The 13,438-nt window shown below is 41.3% G+C and overlaps 1 protein-coding gene across 5 annotated transcripts in view; it reads right to left on the bottom strand.

The window, feature by feature from the left end:
• Window positions 1-575: 575 nt before the first annotated feature.
• srpk2 (SRSF protein kinase 2) overlaps window positions 576-13,438 on the bottom strand; it is a 62,658-nt gene continuing 49,795 nt past the window's right edge. For 4 of the 5 annotated variants that reach the window (XM_053477563.1, XM_053477586.1, XM_053477578.1 and 1 more), the window contains 7 exons: window positions 13,094-13,361; window positions 10,730-11,614; window positions 10,008-10,108; window positions 9,233-9,340; window positions 8,182-8,251; window positions 6,828-6,920; window positions 576-4,828 (listed from right to left, as the gene is read on the bottom strand). In XM_053477563.1, the coding sequence (XP_053333538.1) occupies window positions 4,644-4,828; window positions 6,828-6,920; window positions 8,182-8,251; window positions 9,233-9,340; window positions 10,008-10,108; window positions 10,730-11,614; window positions 13,094-13,361 (1,710 nt within the window). In that variant the 3' untranslated portion in view covers window positions 576-4,643. Of the gene's footprint in view, window positions 4,829-6,827; window positions 6,921-7,269; window positions 7,363-8,181; window positions 8,252-9,232; window positions 9,341-10,007; window positions 10,109-10,729; window positions 11,615-13,093; window positions 13,362-13,438 lie in introns of all 5 variants that reach the window. The other variant, XM_053477556.1, reaches the window with a different exon arrangement.

Genomic DNA, 13,438 nt, shown 5'->3' with positions numbered 1-13,438 from the left:
CCATAATAAGTATAAATGGATGGTTCCTTTAGAGTAAGAATGTGTTTTGAATTCAAATGTCCATGTACTGCTTAATGTTGCTGTGATTTAAGAGCATCAGCATCCTTCCAGCATCAAACCCCCTCTTACATGTTCAGAGGTTAGACAAATAAAATAGTGGTTATCCCTGATACAACATTACAAAATTTACAAATTCTTTAACCATCTTTAACTTTCTGAGCGGGAGCTTTTTGTCCTGGTTTATACAGTATGGTGCAGATGTGACTAGTGGTGCCACATGTTTATAGCAGGGGTCAGCTGTTCTGATGTGTCCTTATCCATATAAGTGATGTTCCAGGTCACAAACAAAGTGCTGCTGTCAATCAAGACCACCAGAAAATCTAAATTCTGTGTTGTTTGGCTTCAGAGTTCTTGGTGCATGTTGTCTGGGAGCCTCCCCCTTCTGGACTTCTGGAGTTTTAAACTGTAGCATGTACTAGTTAAACCCTTCTGAAACTATATAACTTCTTCAGGCTTCACCGTAACCGATGATAAAGTGCTATAAGTGGTGGGACGCTGACTGAGGGGAAAATAAATGAGCCATTAATTTATAATTTTATTAAATCTGTCAATGAAAAACAGACAGGATGTGAATGTTGGGGAAGAACAGTCAGCATGGCTAAAGTCAAGGATTGGGAGCTTTTGGTGCAAAAAATCACTATTATTGCAAAAATGTTTGATCAAATTTGATCGGCATCACACTAGTCCATACAGAGCAGCACTGTTCACTCTAACGAAGGGGGAGAAAGATGACAATTTGAAAAAATATAATGATGGCAATAATAGTAATCAATTATAATTACAAAAAAATTAGAACATCTCTAAACAGACAAAACACAATCACCTCAATAATAAGACGATATTTGGTCACCGTCACAACATCAGAATTTCTTCTTTTTTTTTAAATATTGTTTTTAAAAATACTTAACCATCTACTTATACTTTTTATTGCGAAAATAGGTGATGAGAAATGGAGCTGGAGGGTGGAAGAGGGCTGTTGGCACTCAGCGAGCTGGAGTCTGTGTGTTCTCTTTATCTTCCCAGACACACACACTCCAGCACTGATCTCCATTCAACAAGGCTCCTCCTGTACTTTAGCTGTATTTCTGTTTCGCAGTAAAGTAGATGTCGGGTTGTAGAGCGCCCTGTGGTGCTCTGTACACTGATCATAATCCCTGAACAAATGCAACGCAAGTGCAACCTCGGTCTTAAGTTTTTGTTTGTTTTTTTAACACCTCTGACAGAACAGGACTGATTTGGGTCAGTCACCTTACGGTCACATGATGGAGCTGTGGAGAAAAATAAGACTTTTTTAAATGTTTTATAATGGTAGGAAGCATACATGTGTTAGAAACAGTGGTGGAATGCTTTAAGAGTACATGTTGACAGTACGTGGTTCCAACAAGAACCCTCGACATCGAGGCTTCGTCCATTTTTTTTTTGTAAGAGCAGAATGAAAGAAACAAATGAAACAAAAGAATCTCAACAGGAGTGTACTGCACGCTCTTTTTCTCTCCCTCGGCTTCTCCAAGTTTTTCGCTAGATCAGAGAATTACCACAGAGAAATAAAAGAAAGCAGTCTGTTGAAGTCTATCAGACTTCGTATTTTGTTTGTTTCACACACACTATTCCATAGATGGTTTATAATCCAGATAAAACAGTGTGTGTGTGTGTGTGTGTTCCTCTCTTTTTCGGACTCTCTGGTGGGTCTGCAGGGGCCTAAACAGCGGCATGCAGTTCTGACGGGTGGTGGCGGTAGGGGTGTAGGTTCGAGGGAGGGCTGTAAACAGTTCTGTGGCAGAACCTTGGCTCATGGGGCTCTGTCTTTGTAGAGGGGAACAGAGGCTGAGAGAGAGATAGAGGTCAGAAGGCTACTTTCCATCAGAAAAGCTAACAGTAGTAACACTGACATAGAAACACACTGTCATGATTTTTAAACATAAAACCATAATCAATTTCACCAGCTCACAGTGAGAATGTTTGAGGTTTGTTAAAGTTTGGAGTCAATTAAAATTACAACACTGGAGGATCGGGGGGAAGCTAAAAGGGCGTCCAAGAACTTTGTGTCTTTCTCTATTTCTAACCATTTTTTTTTAGCTATTTCGAACTTTTTTTTGGATTTTTTCCCGATTTTCCCCCTAATTTAGTCGTGGCCAATTCCTCCCCATCACTTGGGAGCTCCCACATTAAGGCCACTACTACCACTCTAGACTATCACATGTTTCCTCTGAACCAACTGACGCCAGCCGACTGCATTTTTTCAAACACACACCGTTTGGGTCGGCCTAACACACTCAGAGGACAGTGTTACCCGCTCCTTCTGCTTGTAGCTCACAGACGCCCCTGATTGGCCTGTAGAGCCATGATAAATGTGAGAGCACCAAGTACCTCTCATCCCTCCCCTCTGAGAGAGCTCAGCCAATCAGCTCTCTCTAGACCTCCGGCTGCGAGAGGTTACAGCATCACCCAGGAATCGAACCAGCGATCCCCGGATGATAGGGCGAGGACTTTACCACTACGCAACTCGGAGGCCGTATTTAAAACTTTTGAGGACACTGATTTGTAGTTATATTTTTAAAATTTATTTAATGCTCTTTATTTATTTAGTTATTTGCTCTTTTACCTACAGTAATCACTTTATCCTGGTTAGGGTCATGGTGGATCCACAGCCTATACTGGGAACACTGGGTGTGAGGCAGAAAGGATTCAACCATTTCCACACAAAAAGCCCTTTTCAGACATGCAATATGCAACATTGCTGGCTTCATAAATCTGTTTAAGTATCGGCTTTATGTCATTCAGACATTCTGTATGCGCCACTTTTACCTTAATGTTACCCACGACCACGACGGAGAGTGTTAAGGGATTTTGTCAGTATGATCTGGCAACCTAATCAGCCATTTTTCAGAAGCTATGAGCTTGACTGCAACGAAAAACTGTTTTGTGTGCACTTGTGCACAACTGTGGTTGCTTCTGTTGCTCAGGTCCAGGCTCAGCATTGATAATAGTGTAGCGAATGAAAATCTTGGGCAAAAATCTATGTACTGTATGGAAATAACTGATATTTAGTTATCAATTATTAGTTGCATAAGGTTGTTGAAACAATGCCATGGTGAACGCCGAGTGTCGTAATCACAGCTGAAGATCCAACAAGTGCAAATGTTTTTGTGCGAAGGTTTTTGAAACCTTGGCATTTATGTGGCAGCTCTTTAGGTGCATTTCCACACAAGTAAATACTAAGCTGGTGCTCAGGGATTACTGGAGTGGAAGGTGCTGGTGTTTGGTTTGATGGTTGGTCAAATTCATAGAGTGACCAATCCTTTAACCTGGTGTTATTAAACCTGTTCATGTGTGAACGTTGTTGCTTTTCGCTTCAAGGTATAAAAAACCTACATTAATCTTAACAAAAAATTCAGAAAAGCAAAACTAAAAAAGTTTGTCTGCATTTTAATGTGTTGTTATCTTGAATTCCCCCGCAGTTTAATTCACTTCTGCTATTTAATATATTCTTAATCATCATGGAAATCCACAGCAGGATTGTATTAAGGAATATGTTTAATGTTTGCTGTTCCTCATGAGATTCTACATCACCAGAAGTGGCTATGATCTATAAGGGTCAGACTAATTTTCAGTCTTTTTTGTGTCTGATTTTGCTCGAGTGCACAACAAAACAGTTTTTCTTTGCAGTCAAGCTCGTAGCTTCTGAATAATGGCTGGGATGAGGTTGCATCCAAGGGTGCCAGATCATACTGACAAAATCCCATCTATAAAACATCCATCTACAAAACTCTGGTCAAGTTATGACCATAAAACTTGAAGAAAAAAAAAGTTTTAAAGACCTGCCCAAGATGATTAAAAAGTAGCCTTTTTGTGTTTGTAATGCGACTTTAATGCAACTATATTAAAAGTAATCTACAGATGTCTCTAGGTTTGACCTGGTAAGATTGCCATCGCAAGTTCTACAGAAATATGACCAGCGTGCTCATTCAGACATGAAGCCGACATGTTACTTTGCCGTCAGGTTTATGGAAGGTGGGGCATGTCTAGAAGGGGCTTTATTTATGTTTCATGTTTATGCTTGTTTATTTAGAGGCAATAAATCATAGCCAGTTCACCTACTGGAATGTGGGACAAATCCAATGCAGACACAGTTGTGTGTATTCAAGGTTGAACGGGGGACCTACTAGCTTAATGCTACCCGCTGTCTCTTAATGCTTACTTTAATGATAAAATCTAAATAACACTCCATTGTTATTCCATTGCATATTTCTTCTCATGTCATGTTTACAGGATACAAAACATCCCTCTGTTTATCCATGTGAAAAATTCAAGTTAATGAGCAGCACTGTGTGCGTGTGTGTGTGTGTGTGTGTACAGTATGTGTAAAAGAGTGTGAAGGTGCAACAGAGTGTATAGTGAATGAAGCTTTCCACTTGTAGTAGCTCACTCCAACATGGTCCAGTTTTACATTAGTCCACACACCACTTACTTCCCCCATTCTCTCTCTCTCTCTCTCTCTCTGACCTGTTTCACCTCCAAGACAGAGAGCAGGGTGCAGTCCTAAAGCCTGCCACTAGGGGGAAAGAGCTAGAGGTGGGAAAGTGCTACGAGTTTAGCCACGGATGATTGAGGCAGTCTCTTGCAGAGGCGCGTTTTTCCGGAACCATCTCCAGCATGGGCAACAAGAAGTTTGTGAAGTGGCTGGCGTCCTCGGCTGACCAGCCATACTTCTCCACCAGGACGTCGAACAGAGACCACGGCTTTAGTTTAGTGATGTGCCGCAACTCTCCTGCGGCAGAAAGCAAAGAGAGAACTGAAGTTAGTGCTGAGTGAAAAAGTGCATTAATATGAGCAGACACAGAGATCTCACTCATGATGGAATGTTTTGAATAACAATGGCTGTTTTTATTTTTATTTTTTTGTGCAGATGGTGCGCAGTGCAGTCAGCAATCAGCGAACTCCACTGAGCACTTCCACTAGCTCTGATTATGTGACAATCGTTTGAGAAGCACATGATGACGAGTAAAAAGCACTGGACTGCTCTCAGCAAAACAGTAATACCGGTTATACAGTACACTGATGCACTGCAATATTTAACCCTCTTGTGCCGTTCACTACTGAGCAATTACGCAGACTGTTACTGAAATGAAAAACTGAAATGTTCAGCCTTCAATACATGTACATTTTTTAGCACAAGCAAAAATTCTAATCTAACTAATTTCTTGTGCTTTAGGATATTCCTCAGGTATCGGGTATAAGTTACACAGAGACATGTTTGTGTTATTTTATTTTGGAGAAAAAAAAGCATTGTGTCAATTTAAATACCTTTTTCATAATCTCTTTTATTTTACATAACTTGTGTAATATAATTCGAATAATATGATCCAATGTTTAATATGTTTTAGCTGGCAACAATTCTTTTAATCCTAAGTGAAGCCGTGAGTAGCTTCTCTTCTTGTAAACAACCGTGTTGGAAGATGTATCCCATGGTCACGGGACAAAACATTACTCTGTTTCAGAACGGTCAAACCATTGGCCTGCATCATGCAAAGAAAACAACTAAGGAGATTGCTGACATCACTGGGTTAAGAGCTGTCCAATGCATTATTAAAACCTGGAAGGATAGAGTGTCAACCATGGAAGAAAAGGGGTTGGGGAAAAAAAATTATGAACTACCGCAATCTGAGATCAATGTAATCCTTGGTAAAGGTGTATCATAAAAATTAACAGTAGAAATCACAGCCATGTTTAATAGTTAAGGTAAAAGCATTTTTGCACGTTCTCTTTTGGGACTAAACAGTAATGTGGAAGAAAACTTCTTGAGACCAATCAGAAAAGGTTTTCAAGTTGCTAGGGCGCATAAATAATAGACTTCAGTGCAATTAGAAACGGCTCATGTGGTCTGATGAGTCCAGATTTACCTGATGATGGTGAGTCAGTACAAAGTAAACCTCATGAAGTGATGCACCCATAATGCATAGCGCCCACTGTACAAGCCTCTGGAGGCAGTGTTATGACCTGGGGTTGCTTCAGTCGCTCAGGTCTAGGCTCAGCAACGATAGTAGTGTAGAGAATGAAGATCTTGGGCAAAAATCTATGTACTGTATGGAAATAATTGCTATGTTGCATAAGGTTGTTGAAACAATGCCACAGTGAACGGCAAGTGTCGTAATCACAGCTGAAGATCCAACGAGTGCAAATGTTTTGGAGCGAAGGTTTTTGAAACCCTGGTATTTATGTGGCAGCTCTTTAGGTGCATTTCCACACAAGTAAATACTAAGCTGGTGCTCAGGGATTACTGGAGTGGAAGGTGCTGGTGTTTGGTTTGATGGTTGGTCAAATTCATAGAGTGACCAATCCTTTAACCTGGTGTTATTAAACCTGTAATATTTTTTCATGCTTGAACGTTGTTGCTTTTCATCTCAAGGTATAAACAGCTACATTGATCTTAACAAGAAATTCAGAAAAGCAAAAAAAAAAAGTTTGTTCTTAGCCTTCCTGCATTTTATTGTGTTGTTATCTTGAATTCCCCCACAGTTTAATTCACTTCTGCTATTTAAAATATTCATTATCATCATGGAAATCCACAGCAGGAACTTATCCAGGGGTTTACCTGATGCTTCTTTCAGGATAGTTTAAAACTGAATGTTTTGTGGAAATCTGCTTTGCCCGTTTCTTAATCAGTTTAAAAGTATGATTTTTTTGTAAATGTATTCCTGGGACTCCTATCTTGTTGTTTTTTTCTTATTCTAGGTTCCTGTAGACCTTAAGATGGAGAGCTCTGTTACCTTTCTTTGAGAAGAACTCACGGCTGAATTTCCCTGCAGCGATGACTTTACGTGGGACTTGCCCCAGCAGCTCCATAATCAGAGCGATGTGGTCTGACCACCACACAAACACACACACACACATAAAGAGACAGACAACAAAACACGCACACAGACATCAGTATAACATGCACACACACACACTTTGGCAGGAGGACGAGTAGATGCATGGCAGCCTAGCTCATGAACAGACAGACACGATTCCTGGTAAGTCCTGGTGGACTGTGCAGGATTTTCTAAACTGCCTGCAGGTGAGTATGACTGCAACTCTGCAGCGAACGTTTTACAGGATGGAACAAGTTTATAAAATTCGATATACTGGTAAATTTGATATTAATGATGTCTGTCTGTATTGAGTGCGACTGCGCATGTATTCGTTCTCCCCAAGTGCTCCTACAGCTACCTCTCCGGTTGAAGAACTCCCGAGAATATTTTCCAGACAGAGCAAAGTGGCGTGGAATACAGCCCAAGAGCTCTATGATGTGGGCTATGTGATCTACAAAGCAGAAGGAGGGAGGAGGAGGAGGGAGGACAGGAGAAGAAAAGGAAGAGCCGCAGAGAAAACAGTAGAGGAAGGTGTGTAAGAATAGATGAGATGTTAAGAGGAAAAGAGGGAGGCAGGCAGGAATTAGAGAGGAGACAGGGAGAAAGAGAGAGTTAGTAATACTGTGATAAAGTACAGCGATAAACACAGATTAACTGGAAATCAGACAGAATTTCTCAATGTTGAGCTGAATGTAAACAAGCTGTTAATAAAGTCTAGTTTTCCAGTGTCATGCTATTTTTGGACCCGTGGGGCCTGAGACTATGTTTTGGGTGTGACGATGAACAAATTGTGCAGAGAATGAACTTAATAAGGGAGTCAGAAGGGAAGGAAGAGAAAGGGTACAATGGCCTGGAATGAATAATCTGATCTCAGGTAGGATCTCGTATTGTGGAATAATGATACATTTCTGTGTTACCAAATTTCTGCATTTCTGTTTGCTACAACCTAAACTAGGAAAAAGTTATATACTGTTATACTGGTAATGTATAGTTATAGATGAGTTAAAAGACAAGATTTTGCAGATTGGTACTGTTTCTGAGACTGGAGGAGGATGAATGAGCCCCAGTAAAGGCAATAAACCCTGAACTTACACACAATACTATACAAATACTAGGCAAAAAGTACAGCCTTCTGATTTAATAATCGACAGATGGTTCTGCATGTACAGTAAAACTACACTGGTATATTTATATGCATATAATAGAAACCATAAATTATTGTAGCAGCAGAATCATTTAAAAATAAGACTGAATTTGATCTGAGATTTACCTTCATCACGTGAATAGTCTTCTCCTGAATGTGGCTCGAACAGATAGTCTCCCGTCGCCAGCTCAAATGCCTAGTAGGGACAGAAACAGGAGCAGTGAACAGCCTGTAACTCCGATACAGTCAACTACTGACAGAACGTAGTCCAATTATTGCACTGCATAAATACTATGTTTAAGTGACATCCTTAAAGATGTCAAGCTCAAATATTCATTTCACACAAATCTTATGTTTAACGATTTATTACAGGGATCTAGCCAATAAACAAAGTTAGATATAAAAGTGTAGCAACCATCTTATACACAGGTATTAACAGAATTGTAAATAGTGAGCTTTACAGTATTCTATGTTTAAATGGCAAAAAAAAAAAGTCACACTCGCTACCAATTTGCTCAACCGCTAAATGATTCCTCGTGCTTCCAGAACCAATCCTTAAAATTTTTTTTTTTAAAGTTTAGACCTGACCAACTGAAGATCCCCAGATCATAACACTGCCTATATCATAACAATCCAGAGGATTATACAGCGTGCACTATGCATGATGAGTGCATCGCTTCATGCGATTCACCCTGATGCTCCCACCACTCTGGTATGGGGTATAAATGACGCCAGCAAATTTTCCCTCAATAAATATGAGCAGTTATTACTGATAATCACATAATTTGGAGCTAAGATTGTAGCCCAAGGAGAGCAGAATCTCTGAGAACCAGTTATTTCATTTCTGGGACATGCGCGTTGCATTTTCTTGCCAGCTAGTGATTAAGACTCTGCGAGAAGCTTAAATGTTTTTCTACGTCGGAAGCAGCCTAATTAGGGTAATTCTAAGATGACTTGACAGCATGTTTCGTAATTATTATGCACAAAGGCCACCAGAAAAAGACGATCGTTGGACAACTTCAGGAATTGATGAAAAATATCAGAGCTTAGATGAAGCTAACTGATCTGTGTTTGCAGTGCCATGTTCCTGTGTGATTGAATGAAACAAATGTGGTATTGAGGTACTCCTGTACGCTGTACCGCACATGCACTGATAAACTCCAGACAAAGTGCTTACCATACAGGCAGTGCTCCAGATGTCTGCAGGAGTGCTGTAACCGGCACCAATTAGAACCTCAATAGAGCGGTACTGCCGCGTCTGAATGTCTTCCGTGAAGTGCTTGTGCTGAAAACAAAAGGGAACCTGTGATTTTACACTGTCTGAGCCAAACTAGCATGTCAATAACCTGTCAATATTATTAATTCCTGATCTATTAGATAAACTCTTGTGCTACAACCTCGGCATCTCACTATCGTGTTCCTATTTGTTCTTTTCATTTTTTTCTCCTTCTCACCATGTTGAAATTTATGTGGACAGAAATCAATTCATAAACAAGGGAGATGACACCTGACATTTAATTTTTAAACCCACTTTAGTTCGAAATTGAGCCCACTTGACCTCTGTGGTTACAAATATACGTGACAATATATCTGCTGCACAAAGTTGCTCCTCTTTGCCATGTCCTGCTTCTAGAAAACTCTGAGCTTTGGCTACAGCTGCTGACCTCCTTGTGCTGAAAACCACCTGACTTTGAGGGCCCACATGGTATGTGGTTGATTCAGACAATCGATGACAAAGTCTGATAAATGATGAAATTATGAAAGTTGTATTATCCTGTCTTATAGCTGGCACAATTCACACTAGCCACTTTAAACTGTAAGCTGTGTTTATCCACAGGATTTCTGATCACTGGTAGTATTTTTACTCCTTGCTCTATCCTCTCCATATCCTTGAACGGTCATGAAAAGCTCATGTTTGTAAAGTTAAGGATTGGAAAACAGTTGCATCTTACCACCCAGCAGGCGTTGCCCAGGTCTGCTATTTTCACTCTGAGTATGTCAGCATTGCGAGGATCGAGAGGATTCACCAGCAGGTCGGCTGCACATGCTTTAGCTGAGTGAACAGGTACATAGCCGTTAACGTAGCTGTTAGAACAATCACCAAAATGAGCAATCATTGAATCATTGAGTCTTTTTCAAACATGACTGCACTTGCCTCATTTGTTCTTTATAAGCACTAACTAATATTAATTTATATAATTATCACTTACTCACTCAATCATCATCTATACTGTACCACTTAATCCTGTGTACAGGGTCGTCTGGAGCCTATCCCAGGAGACTTAAGTGGGGTACACCCTGAACAGGGTGCTGCTCTATCGCAGCACACAAACACACACATACACTCATTCACACACTATGGGCAATTTGGGAACGCCAGTTAGCCTAATGTCTACATGTCTTCAGACTGTGGGAAGAAAATGGAGGACCCGGGTGAAACCCACCAAGCATGGGGAGAACATGCAAACTCCATGCACACAGAAGCGGTATTTGAACCCGCCCAAGAATCGAATCCGGACCCTGGAGGTGCAAGGCTAACCACTAAGCCACAGTGCCGCCTAATTAATATCATTGATTTATACAATTATAAACAAATAAAAAATAAAAACAAAATAAAAAGGTCAAGTCATGTTTTAGAAGTGAAGAGATGGTTAGGGGTGAGCGCATGTGTCACCTTTAGGAGTGTCTCCTGTGCTGGAGGATGATACAGTGCGGCTGCGCTCAGCTTCAGGGCGCGGGTTTGTCTCTCCTTCCTCAGGCTCACATTCGTCTGGATGGGGGTCCAGAGGGAGCTCGGGGAAGCGTGGTGCTGTGGCTCTATGTCGAGCACCATTACTGAGTGCTCCCGTCTCACCGTTGAACAGCTCATAAGAACCATCAGAGGCATCCCGATCTGTGGCGCTAAGCTCCGACTCCACCAGCGGGCACAGCAGAGGTGAGGACGAGGGCACCACGGGCACAGCATCTGACGGATGATTTGTGTCAACTACTGCATGACCATTGGTTTTTAAGGTGTCATTGTGGCGCTCTGGGGAATTCTTAAGCTCCTGGACTTCATCCTCTGCTTCATCGTCATCATCATCCTCATCCTCATCATCATCCTCTTCATCATCTTCATCATCAGCTTCGTCCTCTTCTTCTTCCTCATCGCCCTCTCCTTCTCTTCTTTCTTTTTCTTCTTCTTCTTTTAGCAGCTCAGACTGCTCCTCCTTCACACACTCATCTGTCTTTGGCTCTGGGTTCTCATCGGAAGATACAGCTTCAAGAATCTCAACTGCTCCTTTTGCATCTTCTTGACCTGCTTCAGCTTCCTGCTGCTCTGTTGCTGTCTTCTGCTCTTCCTCATCTTCTTTAGTTTCTCCTTGTTCCTCTTCCTTCCCATCCTCATTTGCTGGGTTGTTGCTCTGTTCATGTGTTGGGGTGTTGGTCTCTGTCACTGCTGTGGGATCATCATCATCATCATCATCATCATCATTTTCATCATCAGGGACGTCTGTGTTGGGAGGAACTTCGCAATCCTCCTCATCCTCCTGCTGTTGTGGCTCAGGAGGAGCTGCACCTAGGACATAAGAAGAAGAAATAAAAGAGTTCTGTTCTCAGACAGAAAAAGAATGGACCAGTTAGTGTTCTGAGTGTGTGTTTGCACGCGTGTGTGTGTGTTTGTGTGTGTGTGTGTGTGTGTGTGTGTACACTGCCACACTGTGGGGGCGGAGAGGAAGTTGGAGGCTTGCCTGTCTCTGCAATAACAGACCTTGGTATCTCCCTCTTCATTTATTTTAAGTCCAGAAACATTGTATTGGGAGATACTCCATATTGAAACTGAAGGAAGGAACTTAAATATAGACTGAAATACAGGTCAAAAGCTCCAGTTGATGGGAAAAAAGCTCAGCAACTTTAACCGCTGCATTTTCTGGTTTAAATAAATTTTCAGCCCATGCAAAACAGTATTTATATTGTATAATGTGGACCAGTTCTACAAAAAGGAAAGCTCTTTGGATAAGACAGGTCAGAAAAGAATATCCAGAATGGCTGAAGTTAGGAGTAAGGCTATGGTAACTTTAGACCACCTCTGCAAACGACCCAGGGATTGGTTCCCAAGCTCAGAACGATTGCATGCCCACAGACAAAAATCAACTGGTTAAACAGGGCCAAATGTGTTTGGAAACGGTTCCCAGACCCCAACGAGAAAACGGCCATAAATAAACCCTAAACAACCCTTAAATAAACCCTAAACAACTCTTCAAGTGTAGGTCTACAGTTGTAGATTGGATAACATAGCCTGGTTTGAGGGATCTCGAGTTCTGAACTTGAGTTAATCCATAAACTTAGAACTCAGGCTCGTGGGCATTGTGTGAGATTTTGTGGATTTTTTCACTATTTTCTTCTTCACTTTTGCCCCATAACACCAAATGAACATCATTTTAACCATATAGCCTATTCAAAGGTGATGCTGACCGGGCATGTGCATTTTCATGGACACACTTTACAGATCTTGTAAAGGCTATTTTCCACATGAGCACAAGTTGTAATGGTTTTAGTGGGCTGCCCAGTCAATAGATCTGATCAGACCTTAAAGAATAAATATTTTTTATTTAAAGCTGCTCTGTTATAATGCTCTTTGTTTATACTTTCTAGTATTAGTAGGGTGTTCCTAATAAAGTGACAAATTAAAGCTAAATCCAAATTGGTTCAAGCATCAATTCATGAATCAAATAATAGTAATTAAATATCATATGCTGGTCTTGCCATGCCGAAAGCATGAGTTTCCATATCCATGTGAGCACACCATCACAGCTAACTCTTTCTAGAATCCTCTGCGCTCCATCTACAGCTGCTGACCCACTTGTGCTGAAAGCTCTCTCTGTGCTGATCGAAGGCCATGTGATGGCACATGGCCTTCGATCTATATGATATATGGCACATTAAATCGAAGCAAGTCTTATTTTGACAAACCCAACAAGTTTTTTGCATTAAAACGTATTATTAAATGAACACCCAAATGTCTTAAACTGGAATGCTTTTAGCAGGGGCCACTCACATGTGTGGTTGGTTAGTCTAACAGGCCGCTCCCTCTCTCCCTCTCCTTCCTCCTCTTCCTCAATCTCCTCCTCTTCATCGTCCTCATCTTCGCTCTCGCCGATTGCCAGAGCAGGTCCTGGTGGTGGGTTTAGCCCTTCGTTGGCTTTCTGTCTCTCAGCCTCCCTCTCTAATGCCTCTATCTCCAGCATGCGTCTCTCCAGCAGCTCTGCCTGCCGCTTCTGCTTCTTCTTCAGCTTCTTCTTCTTGTTCTTGGAGATCTTCCCTACCTGTAGGAAGCACCGCATACACATGCTAATTAACCATGCATTACACACTTCCGCTTTTACTCAATGAACGATAATCA

This window comes from Clarias gariepinus, chromosome 2, assembly GCF_024256425.1.
Source record: "Clarias gariepinus isolate MV-2021 ecotype Netherlands chromosome 2, CGAR_prim_01v2, whole genome shotgun sequence".
NCBI classification, from domain to species: domain Eukaryota; kingdom Metazoa; phylum Chordata; class Actinopteri; order Siluriformes; family Clariidae; genus Clarias; species Clarias gariepinus.
This window is presented reverse-complemented; position numbering and strand designations above follow the sequence as displayed.